At 32.3% G+C, this 19,487-nt stretch overlaps 1 protein-coding gene and 1 pseudogene across 1 annotated transcript; both read left to right on the forward strand.

Moving 5' to 3' along the window:
• Positions 1-13,506: 13,506 nt before the first annotated feature.
• Positions 13,507-14,242, forward strand: LOC124840995 (MLP-like protein 43). Its single transcript, XM_047317153.2, has 2 exons — positions 13,507-13,752; positions 13,840-14,242. The coding sequence occupies exons 1-2, from the start codon at positions 13,566-13,568 to the stop codon at positions 14,109-14,111; spliced, it is 459 nt and encodes a 152-aa protein (XP_047173109.1). The 5' UTR covers positions 13,507-13,565; the 3' UTR covers positions 14,112-14,242.
• A 1,057-nt stretch (positions 14,243-15,299) lies between these two features.
• On the forward strand, positions 15,300-17,098 carry LOC148192378 (uncharacterized; annotated as a pseudogene).
• Positions 17,099-19,487: the final 2,389 nt, after the last annotated feature.

Consider the following 19,487-nt stretch of genomic DNA (forward strand, 5'->3'; position numbering starts at 1 on the left):
CTCTTCCTTCCTTTATCTGTTTGTGCAGCAGTGGTTTTAGCACGCTTTGAATCAAATGAGGAGGTCATATATGCACCACAAATGTACAAAAAACATAACACTAATGAGTAACCCAAATAACAGTTCAATCAAACACATACTCATAAGACATAACACATTATATTTCACATGCCAAGCACAGTTCCTACACCAAATACATCATAACAGAGGACATCAAGCATACGCATCCAAGACTTAAAACACAAATCAAACATTCAAATATCTCCTCTACCAGCGCCAGGCGCCTCTAAAAGAGGGCCCTCAGTGTCACCTACACACACTTAAAGTCAACCAAAAAACCATATTTAACACCCTAACAAACTCGCCGGCGCTGAGCGCAACTCAGGGGGCCCTCAACGCCGTGACAGAAAATCAAACATGGTGCTTTGGTTATTCTGTTGATCAATGCAATTGCACCACTCAGAAATTAACAGTTAAAAATCCATCAAATGCAGTTCCAACACAAATAGCAACATCATTTAACACATATGAACCAAACATCATCAAAATCAAAAGCTTTAAGTGCACAAATGGAATGCATACTTAAATGGAGAGTAAAACTTGAAAGGTGCAACAAGAAAGTTGGAAAACTTAGGGCTTGAGTAGACAATAACAACAACAGTTGGAAACCACTCCAAACTTGATGAATGGAAGCAAGGTTGAGTGAAAGGAATGATTTTAAGTGGTGGGAATGAAGAAAAAAAGTGAGAGAGAGCTTTAGGGCAAAGAGTTTGGACGGCTAGCAAGAGTGTGGGTGAAAATGAGAGACTAAGGCAAATGTTTTAGGGTTAGGGGGTTTAGTTGGGCTTAAGTGAGCTGAGCCCAAAAAGGCCCAATATGTGTTGTCGGCGACGCCAGCGCTGAGCGCCCCTTAGAAGGACGCTGACCGCGACTCGACCATAAGTCCTCCCATCTGATCAGCTGGCTCAGTAGAGGGCCCTTAGCATTTAAACTTTCTAATTCTTCAACTCAAGGTTTCACATTTTACATTTGAAACTCTTAAAACTTTATGCAACATATCACAAACATTCACCCAAACCAGAACATACCATTGCATACTAGATCACACTAGACACATAGAAAACAAACAAACACCCAAAAAATAAAAATAAGGGTTTAGAAAGGTGGGTTGCCTCCTAGTAAGCGCTTTTTTAACGTCATTAGCTTGACACCACTATGATCAATTTAGATTCTTGATATTGTTGTGCTTCTTTCTTTCATCACACCAACATAATTTCAACAGCTTCCTAGTTACCAACTTGACTCTCCTAGAATAATGACCATCAATCTCAAGAACTCTCTTTGCTTTGATAGCCTTGATAACCCATAACATGTTCTTGAATTTCATTGGTTTGTTGGGTTTGGGTCCATTATTTTCTAGCATAGAGTCTTGGTGCACTAGTTTCTCTTCATTATCTTCATCCTCTTCCTTTACTTTTGGAGAAAACCAATTATGGCTCCTCTTGACCAAATTGGCAGCTTGATCAGATAGACTAGTCACTGATAGAACTTCATCTGTTATTTTAGGGCTAGTCTGTTTTACTTGAATTGGCTGCACATCATTAAAGACATTAAAAGTCACCTCTTCATCTTGATATTTCAACGTTAAAACTCCATCATCTACATGAATGAAAACCTTTGCTATCTTCATGAATGATCTTCTAAGAATGAGAGGGATCTCTCCATCTTCCCTCATTTCCATCACTACAAAATCCACTGGGAATTTGAGTTTGTCAATATGGATCACAACATCTTCCACTACACCATAAGGATGCTTGATAGACCTTTCTACCATTTGCAAGATCATTCTTGTGGGTTTGACCTCCAGATCACCAATCTTCTTGAGCATAGATAGGGACATCAGATGCTAGCTCCTAAGTCAATTAGAGCCTTCCCTATATCATGATTCCCAATGGTGAAAGGAATATTGAAACTTCCCAAATCTTTGAATTTTGGAGGGAGAATTTTGGAGGGAGAGTCTTCTGCATAATGGCATTGCATCTAATCTGCACTTCAATTGTTTCTTCATCTAGATATTTCTTCTTTTTAGTGAGAAATTGTTTCAAGCATTTAGCATAAGCAGGAATTTGTTGCAGTCCTTCAGTCAAGGGTACAGTAATCTCCAATTTCTTAAAGGTATCCATGAAACGCCCAAATTGATTCTCTTTTTCCTTCCTTGAATAACTTTTTGGATAAGGAAGAGGTTTATCAATTGTTATTCCCCTTTTTCTCTCTTCCTCTTTCTTTTTCTCCCCCTCATTATTCTTACCTTCTTTCTTTTTCTCAACCTCTTCTTTTCTCTCTTCATTTATCTCTTCTTTTTCACTCTGCTCATCTTTCTCTTTTCTCTCAATTTTTCTCTAATCTAACATCTTGCCACTTCTAGTCATAATGACATTACACTCCTCCTTAGGGTTAACATCAGTATTAGCCCCAAAATTCTTCTCAGATTTCTCCTCCAACTTCTTAGCTAGTTGACTGTATCTCCAAATTTCTAATGGCAGCTTCTGTGCTTTTATGATTGGAGATGGACACTTGCATGAACTGTTGAAGTGTGTCCTCTAGCTTTGTAGTCCTATCAGATAAGGAGGGTTGTGGGTTCCATTGTTGTTGTGGTGGTCTATTGAATTGTCCAACTTGCCTTTGACCCATGCTTGGGTGAGATTTCCATCCTTGGTTATAGTTACCTGGGTGATCCTAATTACCCATAAAATTGACTTCTTTTTGGGTATTGGCTTGCATATCACACTGTCAATTGATATGATCTCCACCACATAGCTCACAAAGTTGATGTCGATCATGTGACACATTTTGAAGTTCTTTAGGTAGTTGAGAGAGTTTCTTCATCAAGGCCTCAAGTTGCTGAGTCATTATCTTATTCTAAGCTAATAGAGCATCTTGAGATTGCAGTTGGAGAACTCCTCTTCTGAACTCTTTAATTTTGTGTCTCATTGTCATTTGCAGCCATATTCTCTGTCAACTCATAGGCTTCACTAGGAGTCTTCCATCTAATGTTACCTCTAGCTAAGGCATCCAACATCAATTTAGTATGAGATTTGAGTCCTCCAAGAAATAGAATGACCACTGTAGGTTAATCAAATCCATGAGTAGGAGTCTTCCGCAATAGGCCTTTGAATCTATCCCATGCTTGGCCTAAAGTCTCGTCCATGTCGTGTTGGAAAGAAGAGATTTCCTACTTCCCTTTGTTTATCTTGGACTGAGGGAAGTATTTGTTCATAAACTTAGCCACCACATCTTCCCACTCAGTGAAACTTTTCTCAGGGAATGAATTTAGCCACTCAGTGAAACTATTCCAGATCAACACAATAATCTCAAAAAAGTTATAGCTTCCCTTACCTCTTAAAGAAACTGTCAAACTCTAAAAACGCTCTGCCGATTACTTGAACTGTAAGGAATACCTAGACAAACCTACGAAATACCAAATTGAAAACAGACATAGTCCTTAGAATTCTCGATAAATCAAGAATGTGTAGGAGATGCATGATTACACATGCAACAATACAATATTCCACCAAAACATCATTTTCTAGGGTTTTGCAATAACTCTCTGTGTTAATCTATAAAGTGGATTTCTATTTTCTATTTGTTTTTCAATTTTATCTTTAAATATATATTTCTTTAAATTAAAATAACCATTTTTTCAAATTTAATCATTTTTCAATTTGATCACTTTTTAAACTTAAAAGTTATTTTAATTATAAAATTACCTACAAAAAATATTAAAACTATTTAGAATAAAATAAAAAAAATCATTTTAATTTAATAGCTATAATAATAATAATTTTATTATATTTAATTATTATAAAAATATTAAACATATGTTTTCACTAATTTAAATAAACGAATTCATAATTCATTAATGTTTAGAAACTTTATAAATGTTTTGATTATGAAATTTTATTTATGTTAATTGTAAAATATTTTATATAACTCTTTTATTTTTTATCAATTTGTTTAGCATTCTGATTTGTTATCTATATTATCATACTTTCTTTCTAAATATTTAATATTCAAAAAATATAAAAACATATTTCTTTTATAGTGAATATTTCTTTTATAGTGAATATGAGATATTAATGTTTTTATAAAAATAATTAATTAATATTAAAATAATAAGAAAATGAATATATGTATATATTCAAAATATACTTGTTACTTATATAAATAACAATAAAAAAAGTCTTATACTCGTTGGATATATAAATGGTAATGATATTGAATTCTTATCTTAAAAGTAGATATGAATAATGAAACTCATTCCTACCATACACCATCATTATCCTTACTTTTATTATTAAATCTTTAATAGTATTATATATTTTTTATTATAATTTTTAATTCTTAATAAAACATCATTTAATTATATTTGAAATAGTAGAAGTGAATATATATATATATATATATATATATATATATATATATATATATATATATATATATATATATAAACTTTTTGTTTGTTTTAAATATTGTGATAAAAAAAAGTTAAACTCATTATAAAAGGAAAAAGAAAAATCTTACTGTAATTTTCAATATAAAGAAATTTTGTTCGTATTTTATCATTTAACGAAACCGCTCTCAAAATATTTTTCTTTATTCGGTGTTTCTTTTAGAAATATTCTAATTCTGTATAACGTTCCAAAAGAGGATAGCCTAGGGGAAATAAGTCAATTTCTTAATGGAACTGATAACAACTACTTGATGTGAAGTAACTTTTTTTTTTAATTGTTAATTTTTTAATATAACTGATTATACATGTATATAACTAATTATGTAATATAATCGATTAGACATATAATAATTAATTATTTTGCATTATTTTTAGTTGCATTTTTTATAAATAAATAACCAATTATATGAAGTTAATAATTAAGGATTTCACATCGTTATTATAACGTGGATCATTTAATTATTATTTAAAATGGGTCAATCAAACTTAATTATAACAACACTATTTTAACTCATATCCATGCATAAAAGATTGATAATTAAATGAATATCGAAAAAGTACTTTTATGAAATGTCAACGGTACTTATGCTTGTCAGAGCCCGTCATCATATAGTGATTTAAATGTCTACCTAGCTATATAAATGAAATGTTAAGTTTTTTTAGAAAAATATATAGTAAAAACTAAAATATAAAATAATATTCATAATTTAAAAATAACCCCCTTTATTTTCAAGAAAAAAATAATAAAAAACAATAAAAAAAGCTAAAAAGTAAAATAAGGAACCGTTAACCACCCTGAAGGACGCCCGAGTTCTCCTTTTACAGTAAGGCCTACTTTTTGGACTCACATTTTAGAGAGCTTTTCTATGGATGTTTCTTCTTATATTTCCCAGACTTCTTCCTACACTTTTAAATTACCAAATATACTTCTTTATAAATATTTTTTAAATTAGTGTAAGTTTCAAACAAAAGAAATATATCAACATATTTAACAAATTTTCAAAAAAAATATATAACAAATTTAAACATTGAGTGTAACCAATTTCAAAATTCACTAAAATATATTAACTGATTTCAAAGTTCGTTTAATACTTTCTAAAATTTTTACTTTTGAATTTAAAATCTGTTTAACTTTTTTGATAATATTATTAATAATAATATAAAAGTTAATTTAATATATTCAAATATAATAAATTATATTAAAAATAAAATAAAATTAAATATTTATTAACGAAATTATATTAAAAATAAAATTTAACAAAATATATTGAATGGATTTCATTTAACATATGTTAATGGATTTTGAAATCCGTTTAACATATTTATTAAATTTTAATTTTTAGTTTAAATTTAAAAAAGTATTATTTTAGTTTATATAATGAAATTTAATATACATTAATATTTTTATGGTTGTTATAAATATTGTTTTTATAATAATTTTTGTTTTTCTATTTAATATTTTATAAATCTTTAATTTAATTTAATATTTAAATATATGTTAATTTTAATTTTATATATTTCAATTTTTAATTTTTAATTTTTGTTTTATTTTTTTAAATATATAAGTATTTAATTATTATTTTCTTGTCTTTTATGTTTTATTTTATAAAATATCTTCTACTTGTTTTGTTGAATAAAATAAATTTAAAAAATATATATATATATATATGAAATTATATTAAAATATTAAATTAAATATTTATTAATTTTTAAATTAGAAAAAGTTAAAAGATTATATTAAACGAATTTCAACGTAACTCAAAGAGCTAGCGCCTTTTACACGAAATATTTTGAATTTGGAAGGAAATTTGGGTCAGAAACATGACTTATTGTTAAACTGGATTTTGGTCACACAAAATCAGCACAAACTAAGTTTCCCCACTAATGAAGTATAGGGATAACCTAGGTATAAATTTTTTGACTGGATACAATTAAGCTCAAAGTGTTTGGTTAATTCTTGCTTTTATTTTCTATTTACTAACTAAAAGACAAGGTGGGGAAATTAAAAATAATGAAATGAAAAAGAAAAGAAGTAAAAATAAAATCTGTTTAAGGAAAGAAAGAGAATAAAGTGCAAGAAAGAAATAAAAAACTACTAAAACGTAAACTAAAGTATGGAATCTATGTATAACCGAACAAAACCTAAACTAAAATGAGAAATGAATACAACTAAAATGATTTAAAACTAGATCTGTAATGTAAAAAAACAAACCATTAATTTTGGAAATTAAGAACTAAACAAATTATAAAAGTCAAATGAATGTGAACCTATGCTAAACTCTCAAGAAATTAGAAATGAAAACAAATTGAACAGAACTTAAAACTCAAGATTGAAAAACATCATATCAACAAGAATGTAAAGGCTGAAACAGAAGTAAAGTAGATTATATATTCTAAAATACTCAAAGAAAACAACCAGAACATCAAAACTCAAACTGAACTTCAACTATCACTATCAAAAACAATGAACGGAGGCAAATGTGCAATAGATTGAAAGAAAGAGTCTCAATTACTCTTCAGAAAGACATTCCGAGAAAGTTACGCCCTCTTTACGGTCTTTTTAGTTCATATTTCAGAACTTGAAATGGAAATTCCCACTCAATTTTCCAACCAATTCATACTTTCACAAGAAACAAAAATACAACACTGAAATTGAACTTAGCCTGACAATTATGAAGCTTAACATCTTTGAAGAAGACCTCTTGAGAATCTAGGCCCACCTTGAGGTCCTATTACATCCATAACAGATGTAGAAATTTGGATGTTTTCCTTCAAAATTCTCAAACACAGTCTAATTACACAATTTAAATCACACATACTAGAAATAATAGAAAGAAAATAGTAGAAACATCAATCTGAATGAATTTTTATGCATTGGACTAATCTCTGACTCGAGAAGACATCTCGATAATGAATGCTCACTGTGGAGTCATTTAATTCCAAAAAGAAATCACATAATGTAGAGTTCTAGAGTCCAAATCACAATTTCAAAGCAAAACAAGAAACAAAATCACATATTCACACAAGAAAACAAAAACATTGCACAAAAATCAAACACAAAATCATAAAAACTCTTAGAAAGACATTTTATTAATGAGAAAATAAAAGTACAAGAAAAGGTACTGAACGAAACGTAATCGCGATCACCACGAGCTGTCACCACCGTGAGTTCGGTCAAACACAAGAGAAACTAAAACCTACTTCTACGAAAGGCGTAAACCCTAAACTAAAAACGAATGTAAACTCTATATCTAAAAGTGTGTAAAAGTGTGTCTGTGTTACATGGTGGAAGCCCCTTTATATAGGGTCGAAGAAGAAAAGAGAAAAGAAAGGGAAAAAAAACTTGCTTGCCACGCTTTGTGCTTTCCAATCGGACGACTCTCGTTCGCTTTCTGTCCACACCCTTCGATCGTCTTAAGCTCCTCTGGTCACGTGCCAGTCAGCTCCGATCAGCTCCCTTCTCTCGCCCCTCATCTTCTCCGAGCAACTACTTTGATTCATCGAGTGCTTTCCTCTCTCATTCTTTCACTTTGCCCTTTGCCCTAGCTCGAGGGTTCCTTTTCTTTTCCTCAAATACTCGAGATAGTGCTTTTGTCCAAAATGAATTGCTTGGGAGATAGACCCCCAAAAGCTGCTTCAGCCACCAAAACTCACTATTTCATTAAAGTTGGATCCAACCTATTCCAATGCTTGCAACAACAGCGTTCCAGTAGTGGCTTCCAACAATTTCAGTGGTCCAATCAATGGCAGCAGCACCAGCCCAGATCAGATTGCAGTAGCAGCGGTCCAATTAAATTGTATCTGCAGCAAAGAGAAAAAAAATCCATACCAAATTAAAGAAAAGAAAAAAAAATTTAACAATTAAAAGAAAGATTTTTATTAAATATTTTCTAAAAAAAATATATTTTCTAATTATTAACAAAGACTAAAAATTACATCTAAAAACCTATTTTTAACTAAAATTCTATAAAACTAAAGAATTAATAAAAAAAACCTAAAACTAATCTAATTCTACAAAATTAAAGACAAAATTATGTTATCCTAGACTTCTAAACACAATTAAAAATGCAAGACTAGGGAGTTATCACTCTTCTTTACCTATAAATAAGTGAGTCATGTCTATCTAATTCTTCATTTTGAGTGTATGAAATGTTGTAGAATTTATTCCAGCCTCTAATACTCTTCAGTCACCTAAGAATTCCAAATTCTCTTATTCTCCTCTATCTTTTCTCCTTAGTAGGAAGACCTTCTAAGCTTGGAGGCATCATACACACACCATACTTTCATTCAGACTTTCATCAAACAATTACCATGCATTTTCTTTCACTACACCAACCTTCATTTCGCTGCGTTTCTGGTCATTAGAGAGTCTTCTTAGTTGAAGTTTGAAGTACTCTTCCATCATCAACTCTTCTTTGTACCTCCTCTACATATCTTCCATCTATCGTTACATGGTTCTCCACATCCATAACTGACTAGGGTGATTCTTACACTCCTGTACCACAACATTACTTGTCATGTTCCTTGTAGTTACCATAGGGTTTTGTTGGTTGTTGAATACCCGGTCCCACGGTGAGCACCAAAGTGTTTCAAAGTGTAAGGTCTAGGTCAACGTCCAACATCCAGTAGATCGTGTAAGAGTTGTTAATCTGTTTGCCAAGTGCACCAAATCGTTCAAGTAATAAACCATGGTAAGACCAGGTATCGTTTTCCCAAGAGACTCGTAATACTAGAAAATTGTGCGATTAACAACTCATCTAGACTCAAGAACAACTCATCATTTAAGAATATGTGCAAAAAGATAAATTCACAAGTAATTACAAGGTAGGACTTTGGTATTGCAGACACTTGAAAATGGAAAAGACTAGAAATGGTATGAAGTGACATTGTTAAGGTTAGTTTTCACCAACACACTCTTGTGTATAACCAATTTCATCTCCTCTCTATCAATTTACTAAAGTCAATCCACTAAAACACTCTAGCCCTAATCCCTTAGGTGAAAGAGCCTAAGTTTTCCTTATCAAACTCCAATCCCTTGGACAATCTAACAAGCAAACCCGCATTAAGAACTAGGATCTAAGACAACATGTGAATCATATCCCATCCCTAGCTCAATGACCCACAAGGACTTTTGTTTCAGTTCAAGATTTCATATCCTATCCCTGGCTCAATGAAACCCCAAAATCAAGTCATGAACGTCCCCATTACATGCAAGCTTTAAGATCGGAAACAAGAATATTAGTAATAGATAGAAAAGGCATTTATAAATACGAAACAATCATTCATTACACAAGAGTTCGTAGGCTACATCTAACTCTAACAAGATGAATCTGGTTCTCCATTTCCATGGAGAACCCTAAAGCTTACAAACATGGAAGATGGAAGAAGAAGGAGACCCAAAGGAAGAGGAGGAGATGTTCCCACAAGCTCCTCACGCCCTCCATGAGCTCCAGACGTGAAATCACGCCTCCAAAGAACCAAAGACCCTTTTTTCTTTCTGCCTCGTGAGTATATATATTGCCCGAATTCTCGCTTAAGCTAAATTATTCTCGCTTAAGCGAGAATAAACTTCTTGGAGAAGATAGTCATTCTCCCTTAAGCTAAATTATTCTCGCTTAAGCGAAATGACTTTTAAATCAATGACTTCCTGGATCACCGAGGCTCCTCAATGTAATGGAGGATCTTCCTAACATCGAAATAGATCAAAAAGACAAGGGATTAAAATATTATTTACGTAATGTAGCTCAAAATATAGATAAATATTAAAACTAAATAAAAGAGAGGATTTAAGCAAGTAATAAGCTAAAGAAGAGTTGATTTTGCTACTAAAATGATGCTTAGATAATGGTAAGAATTAGCATTATCAAGAGTCCAACGTTGTCTTTAACTCAAAGTCTTCTCGTAATTGTTTATCCAAAACTGTTTGAAGGGTATTGTAGAAGGCACTCTGATGCCAAAGTTAGTTTAACGTTTGATAATTTAGATATTAAAGGTACAATAAATGCAATCACCTACCTCCCTACCTCAAACTTATATTTATAAATTTTGGAGTGGGCTTGTGATTAACAACGGTCTAATTACGACTCCATTAATCATACTTTACCTTTAAGTTGTTCAACATTAAAGTTAATTTTCTTGATCATTGACTAATCAGATTAACTCCTCAACCGTTTGGTTTTGGTGGTAGTTTAGTCATGCATCTCGATGCTAGTCAATCGTTCGATCCATGATTGACCAAATGGTCATACGGTACACGATCCATCTATAATAAATCAGTGCTAATCATCTTCCTATGCAAGAATGAAAATCTTCTCTCACCCGGAATTTCATTCTCACAAATAAGAGAAAATATGTTAATCCAAATATATTGATCACTTACTCTCTCTCCTCTAGCCAACATTAAGTTGGTGACTAATTAATTAGAGATCAATTTGAATATTAATTTCTTTAATAACCAAAACTTTGGTAGCTAATATCAGAGACTAACTTATAAATAAATTATAATTTTTTATTATAATAGAGACTATTTTAGATACTAATAATTCTTAGTGTATAAATTAATATTTAGTAATTATTTTTTATCTCTAAAATTGATTATATATATATATATATATATATATATATATATATATATATATATATATATATTATATTATGATGGTAAGGTTGTAATATTTAGGAAAAGGAAAAGATTTAACAATCCTATATATATTGTATTGATTGTTTTTATATATGACTGGAAACACCGAGTATTTTTTATATATATTTTCGGAAAATATATTATTTAAGATGTAGTTTTTTTAATATATTTCTTCTAAAAAATAAATCGACTTATTTTATAAAGAACGTAATAAGTATATAGAGTTTGTTAATGAACATTCACTTCATTTTTTAAAGAGATTATGTTCACTAGTTATATTATAAGTTCTTGAAAATAAGGTGTTGTAACTTGCTCCTTCCAATAAATAAAAAATTGATAAAAATGTGTGTAAATTTTAAACTAATCTGCATTTTTATATTTTATAAACTTTAACTGTTTGGTTATTGAACTGGTTATGAATACGATCATTAAAGACAATGTAATGTGTAAAGGACTAAGTAATGTGATGATCCCCGTATAAAACATGGGAGTGATAGACTAAATTTGAGCATAATTGGGTTGGATTGGATAAAATATAATATTAGATAAATATAAAATTGAATAAAATAAATATTTTTAATTAAATTAAGATAGCAAATTGAAATTTTATTAATACTAGACTCAACCCAAATTTAAATTAGTGAATATATTTCAAGTTTAAAAAAATATTTTTAATATGATACTATTATATTAAAATTTAATATTAAGTTATATAAAATCATAATTCATTATAATTATTGTTATTATTATACATGTCACTTTATGGTTAAAAATTTACCATATTTATATTATTTAACGAAAACATAAATGATTTTTCATTAAAAACTTTAATTTGATATATATTCATAATCCAAAATTTTCGACCAAATTAACTCATAATTTAAATTACTCAAATTAAATTAATCCAACAAATTAATAATCAAAGATAAACTTTAAAATATTAAATTCTGATTATAACGAGTGATAAAGTTGAATCCAGCAACTACTATATTCACTCCTAGTTGGTAGTACGAGTGAAAGACTAGTTGGTGCTTGGAATTTCCCCTAACTAACTGTCTTTCGTATTTCCTCTCTGCTCTAAATTTATGGCTATCCGTATTTACTATAACTTCTCTCTTCTAACTCTATTAACTTTCTCTTCATATCAGACAATATCATACACAATGTTTAGATTATATATTTTCTTAACCAAAGAAATTTTAGAGACGGTTACGATTAAAATTTATCTAAAAATGTTCAACAAACCTATATAATGCTAAATTACAATAGTTATAAATATTGCGAAATTATTTCACAATGTTAGCTAAAATTTATTGAAAGCTTTAAATTTTGTACATATAGTTCCATAATTCTAATAAATTTTGACTATTTATAAAGAATATATGTAAAAGAAAATTGTTGTCCAGTTGGTTGCTATAATTTTGTTTTCTTATAAATTAATTTCATATAATGTTTATGTCACTGTTTTTGATTTCTGGTGAAAGACCAGATGGTACGGTTACAAAGTGTCATGACAGTATTAAAATTTTAAACTGGTTGATAAATAATTAATAGATAAAAATTACAATGGAGTATATAACTAATAAGAAAATTAAAGAATGTGATATTAAAGATTTCTCAAGTTATGTACACAAAATATTAGAGGATGTAAATAAGTAGACTTTGAAACCTATAACTCTGTTTCCGAACAAATTCTATGATGCAATTTATCATCTCTTCAAATTCAATATATTACAAAATATTATCAAAATTAGACTATATTCTCCCTAAAAGTCTATACATAACAAAAATAATACCGGATTTATATATAACGCCATAAAGTATATCTGACAATTTACATAGAGCATGTTGTGTATATTTGCCGCACAGATAAAAGAAAAAACTACCTTTCACTAAATCCAAAATATTGTCTTCGAGATATACTTTCCTCTTCAATATTATTGTCAAAAAATAGGTACTTTTATTTAAAAAGAATGTAAATAAATAACTTAAAATCATCGTAAGATATAGAAAAACTTGTGGCTTTAAACTATATATATAAACAAATAAAGAAACCCTTGCTTTAACTCTTCATTTAAAATTAATAGATAATTTTAATTAATACGTACGGTCCAACAATCATTTTGATAACAGATGAAGGATGTGTTAAATAAATAATAAATTTTACTATTATGAATTTTAATCCATAATTTTGAAACTATAATATCATAATATATCTATTTATATATTATAAAATTATTTTATCTCACAATTAAATTAAGGAGTGGGTAAATTAAAGACCCCACAATTTAATTAGAGTGGAGGAGTGGGTAAGTTAAGTTGTATATAAGGGGAGTATGGGCTCGAATTATTCTCACCATCTTTCTCATCTTGTTGTTTTCATTTCTTTCTATCTATTGTTTCTTTCTCATCACCATGACACTTTTTGGCAAAATCATCACTGAAATTGGGGTTCATGCAACTGCTGAAAAGTGGTTCAACCTCTTCGCAACGCAACTGCATGAGGTTCAAAACCTAACTGATAGAGTTCATGGAACCAGGCTGCACCAAGGTGAAGATTGGCATCACAATGACTCCATCAAGCACTGGACTTATGTCATAGGTAATTAAACTTGTAATAACTCCATTCCTGATTTCTTAAAGAAAATAAACTAATTTGTAGTGATATTAATTGTTTGTGAAAGAATAGATGGTAAGGTTACAAGATGCCATGAGAGTATTGAATCCGTTGATGAAGAGAAGAAAAGAATCACGTACAAGATATTCGGTGAAGACATCGAGCCGAGGTTTAAGGTTTTCAAAGTCATATTTGAAGCAATTGATAAGGAGAATGATGGTGGTATCGTAAAATGGACCATTGAATATGAAAGGCTTGGTGAAGAAGTTGATCCTCCTTATGGCTACCTGGAGTACCTGCACAAATGCACCAGAGACATCGATGTTCACCTCCTGAAGGCATAGCTGCAACAACAAGAAAAGTAATTAAGAGAATAAATATTGGAGTTACTTGCCCTTAAAATAATGCTTGTGTGATGATGTTGGACTAGTGTTCTTATCATATAGCTCTTCTGTATCAACAGAATAACTTTGTATATGCATGTTACTGTTTATGCATATATATATATATATATATATATATATATATATATATATATATTTATATAAATGAATATGCTGTGTTTCGTAAAATATATACCAAATTCTATGTGCATATTAATTGTGTACTTTAAAAAAAAATTATACCTAAATGTTTATTGTTGTGTCCCACTTTTTTAAATAGGTTTGCATTTTCAAATCTTCACCAACACGTATAAACGCATTAACGAGGTGTTCATTAAATTCTTTAATTAATGTGTTCACCTACTTCCAATACAAACAATAATATAATGGTTAGGTGGAATAAAACACCTTATCCAACTCAATCACTTAAAAAACAATATTAAATTAATTTAAAATATCAGTGTTTACCAAATTCTGACGTAAAATACTTTTTCCTTGTGGTAGAAATCATGACCAAATGTGTTGGGTAGATCCTCCATGCAAGGTGCAACATCCTTTTTCCTTCTATTCACATTACATCCTCCATTTACATGAATCATTTTAGACTTATTTAAGGCCTTTATTAAGAAAACGTTGATTGTGTGTTAGTATTTTGGAACTTAATTTAATCTCATATTGTTTAGCACTCTAAGACGTTGTTCTCTATTTAATTCTATAAACAACTCTCTGTAAAGCTGGTAAATGTTAAGTTATTAAGTTTCTGTTATTTAGTTTATGTCACGTACTAATAAGTTTCTATTTTATAGGACTGAAATAGTCTTAGGTGGTTACGTGCGTGCCTATTTTAATGCATTGTAGTATGACATTTTCAGTTTTACAGTTAATGTAAAGGCTTATATAAGCCACCTCTGTTTATTGAATAAAACACCTTTTTCTCATTCTCCATCATATTGTATATTGTATACCCTAAGTATTTACAATTGGTATCAAAGCTCCGTAAGGGGCTTGGTATAGAGTGTGAGTCTAGAGTGTTGTGAGAGAACCACAAAACATTCAAGTGTGAGAGTACAGTACGTGTAAAAGGATGTCTGCAGAGAAGTTCATGCAACCGCCCATACCAAGTTTGATGGCCATTATGATTTTTGGTCCATGACGATGGAGAACTTCTTACGAAGCAAACAATTGTGGCAGCTCGTAGAAGAGGGCATACCAGTGATTGAAGCCACATCCACTAAGGAACAACGTAAGAGTGAGCTTGAGGCCAATCTAAGGGATTTGAAGGTAAAAAATTACCTATTCGAAGCTATTGATCGGGAGATCTTGAAAACCATATTAGACAAAAGTACGTCGTAGGCAATTTGGCAATCCATGCAGAAGAAATATCAAGGCTCAACGAGAGTGAAACGTGCTCAGCTTCAAGCACTACGTCGTGAGTTCGAGCTTTTAAGCATGAAAGAAGGGGAGAAAGTCGATGCGTATCTAGGACGCGCACTCAGTATAGTTAACAAAATAAAATCAAATGGTGAGAAAGTAGATTCTAGCACAGTGGTTAACAAGATACTCCGATCGCTAACTTTAAAATCCAACTATGTGGTGTGTTCCATTGAGGAGTCTAACGATTTAAGCGCTCTTAGCATTGATGAACTTCATGGCAGTTTGCTTGTCCATGAACAAAGAATGCAAAGTCTTCAACCAGAGGAACAAGTATTGAAAATAACTCATGATGATCAATCTGGAATAGGCCGTGGTCGTGGATATAGTCGTGGTCGTGGGAGAGGTCGAGGACGACAACCATTAAATAAAGCACTCATTGAATGCTTTCACTGTCACAAGCTCGTGGAGAGCAACATATAGATAATATACCAAAGCAAAGCTCATGGAGAGCTTCAGCAAAACTTCAGTTAATTCATGCCGATGTTTGTGGTCCGGTCTCGCCTGCTTCACACAGCAACAAAAGGTACATATTAAATTTCATTGATGATTACTCAAGAAAAACTTGGGTCTATTTCTTACATGAAAAATCCGAGACTTTCATTGCATTTAAGAGCTTTAAAGCCTGTGTTGAGAAGGAAGCCAACACCCACATCACTTGTCTGAGAACAGATCGTGGTGGTGAATTCACATCCAAGGAGTTTGAGAATTTTTGCACTCAACAAGGCATCACTAGGCAATTGATAGATGCCTACATTCCTCAACAAAATGGAGTTGCAATACGCAAGAATCGCACCATCATGAACACTGTACGAGCTGTGTTACACTACAAACAGGTCCCAAAATCCTTTTGGCCTGAAGTAGTGCGTTGGTGCATACATGTTCAAAACAGAAGTCCCACTTCTACCCTTGATCAGCGAACCCCAGAGGAGATACGGAGCGGAATCAAACCACGAGTTGACTATTTTCGAACATTTGGTTGCATTGCTCATGTGCACATTCCAGATCAAAAGAGAAGCAAGCTTGATGATAAAAGCCATCCGTGTATTCTGCTGGGTGTAAGTGACGAATCTAAAGCATACAAACTATTCGATCCTATTATGAAGCATGTGACCGTGAGTAGAGACGTAGTGTTCGAAGAAGATAAAAGCTGGAAATGGAACGAGAACACAGAACGAAGCAAAACTGCAGTTCTAGATTGGGAAAATGAAGCAGTCACAGTAGACCTAGTGAATGAAAATGCAGAAAATGAAGCAGTCACAGTAGACCCAGTAAATGAACATGCAGAGTCTACATCACATGAAATACCAACTAGTAATAACGAAGTGCACAGACCAGCTTCCAATTCAGAACACATTGATTCCTCAACAGAAGTCTTGGGTTCAAGATCACGAAGACAACCAACACGGCTGTTTGATTACGAGACCACTTTTTCAGTAGAAGAGGAAAATTTACTGGCACTGATGATGACTGAGTCTAGAGATCCCCAGTCATTCAAAGAGGCGTGCACAAATTAACAATGGAGAGAGGCTATGGATTCAGAGATGACGACAATAGAAAAGAATCATACATGGGAACTTGTGAATCCACCAGAGGGAGTAACACCCATTGGTGTCAAGTGGATTTTTAAGACCAAGTTTAATGAAAGTGGCCACATAGAGAAGTATAAGGCTAGACTAGTGGCCAAAGGGTATGCACAACGTTTTGGAATAGATTATACTGAAGTCTTCGCTCAAGTGGCAAGACTTGACACTGTGAGACTGATATTAGCTCTAGCAGCTCAAAATGCATGGGAAGTAATGCAACTTGATGTCAAAAGCGCCTTCTTACATGGTGAGCTCCTGGAAAATTTGTATTGTGTTGTAAAGCATTAGTTGAAGTTAATTATGTTTAATGATTTGAATATTTGTAAGCACACATTGTTGTTGATGACATTGTGATGTATTGTTATGTATAGGAAGAGTAATTAATTTCATGTAAATGATAAGACAAAATCGTAAGACAAAATCATAAATGAAATTTGTAGTCTTTTATTGAATTCAACATGCATTACAAAAGGAAGAAGCTTAAATTAAAAAAAAAACGACAATACACATTGAAAGGCATCTAGGAAGATGATCCATCATGTGGACCAAAATGACAACGCAGATAGTCAATGTCGTGCTCCACATGCTCAACTCGAGCATCAATAGTATCAAAGCGGTCACCCATGTTCAGCTCCAATTGTTCAAATCTTGCATTCATGCTTTCATTGAGTGTATTGAAGTTGTCCCCAACAAATGTTCGGAGATCGTTGATCCCCCTCATGACGTCATCAAATGAAGCAGTTTGTTGTTGAACAAGTGGTGGTGTGATTGTGGTCACTTCTAGGCTACTCGTCTCCCATGTCATCATGTCATTGTTTGTGCATTTTCGCATATCCCACTAACCCAAGTAGTCAATCCAGTGTACAGTCTTAACAACATTTTCAAGGCATATGAAGTACAATTTCACCCAATCCAAAATCAAGATTATTGGTCTGTGTATACAGGTCCAAACTTCATACCAGATCCTAAAATGCGACGCAAGGCATCTGGAAGACCATCTACAAATATGATTCATAATGAAATGGATCAATCCAATCTAGATAAGCCAAAAAAATGCTCTTACTGCCGCAACGAAGGTCATCATAGGGGAAATTGTCCATTTTGTCATTAGTTATTTCTTAATCTTACCCAATTGTAATCAAATCGATTATTAATATATTACTATTAATATTTCTTATTAATATTTTATTTCTCTTTTCTTCAAATTTGTCTCCATTCATTAAATAATAACCATCTTTTTTCATATAACACAACAATACATAATATATGTAAACTGCATACAAATTTTCAAAACCCCAACCGAAACACACTGGTAATCAATTACAAGAAGCTTGTAATCGCTTACTAGGGTGGTTCTTGCTCACTTAAAACACTGGTAATCGATTACAGAAGTGTCGTAATCGATTACCAGTACCATTTTTGCCTACTACAATGAAGTCGTGCAGGGGGGTCACGATTTTCAACACTGTGTAATCGATTACCAGTACATTGTAATCTATTACAGGACCCAGAAGTCGTTTTTGGGGTGCACGCACTAGTACAGTTAAAGGAAATGGCACCGGTTATTTTCGCTGATAGGCACCGATTCCTGAACCGAAGCATATTCAGACGAGGTAAAAAGTGGTAGACTTTATGCCTCGGTTCTGAAACGAGACAAAAAATGGTACGATTCGGTCTCGGTTATTAGAACCGAAATTGTTCCTCTGCCTCTACTGCCTCGGTTGGAAGCGGAACCGAGGCAGTAGGGTCTTTTTTTTATTTTTTTTTCCTTTTTCTTTAGCCAGTTAACAACACCTTCAACACCTCCAATGAAGTTGATCATGCTCAATGAAGTTGATCATGCTCAGATTCAAAACCAGATCAAACCAGACCAAATAAACGTACAAAAGAAGCAAGTAAAACAAATAAAAACAAAATCTCAAATTCAAAAAATCATTATCAGATTCAATTCAACAAAATGCAAAACTCTACTGATCCAAAACTCTACTGAAACTAAATGCAAAACCCAAAGCAGCTACGGCAGAGAAACCCTAATCTGACCACCACCACCACCACTATCACCGCCGCCACCATTGACGCACCACCACCGCTTGCCTTGTCCACCATCCCGCTCCCTTCCTCCGCTACTAGCTCCACCAGCGACTTCACTGCCGTGGATGCAGATCTGGTTGTTCTGCCGTGGACGTAGATCTGGTTGTTCTGCCGCAGTCCGTCGACGCAGATCTGGTTGTTTTGCCGCAGTCCGTCCACGGATCGCTGCACCGGAGCAACGGAACCAGACCGGGCACCGCACCAGACTCGCCAATCAGGGCACCGTTGC

This window comes from Vigna umbellata, chromosome 9, assembly GCF_029865625.1.
Source record: "Vigna umbellata cultivar VRB3 chromosome 9, Vumbellata_1.0, whole genome shotgun sequence".
Taxonomy (NCBI): Eukaryota; Viridiplantae; Streptophyta; class Magnoliopsida; order Fabales; family Fabaceae; genus Vigna; species Vigna umbellata.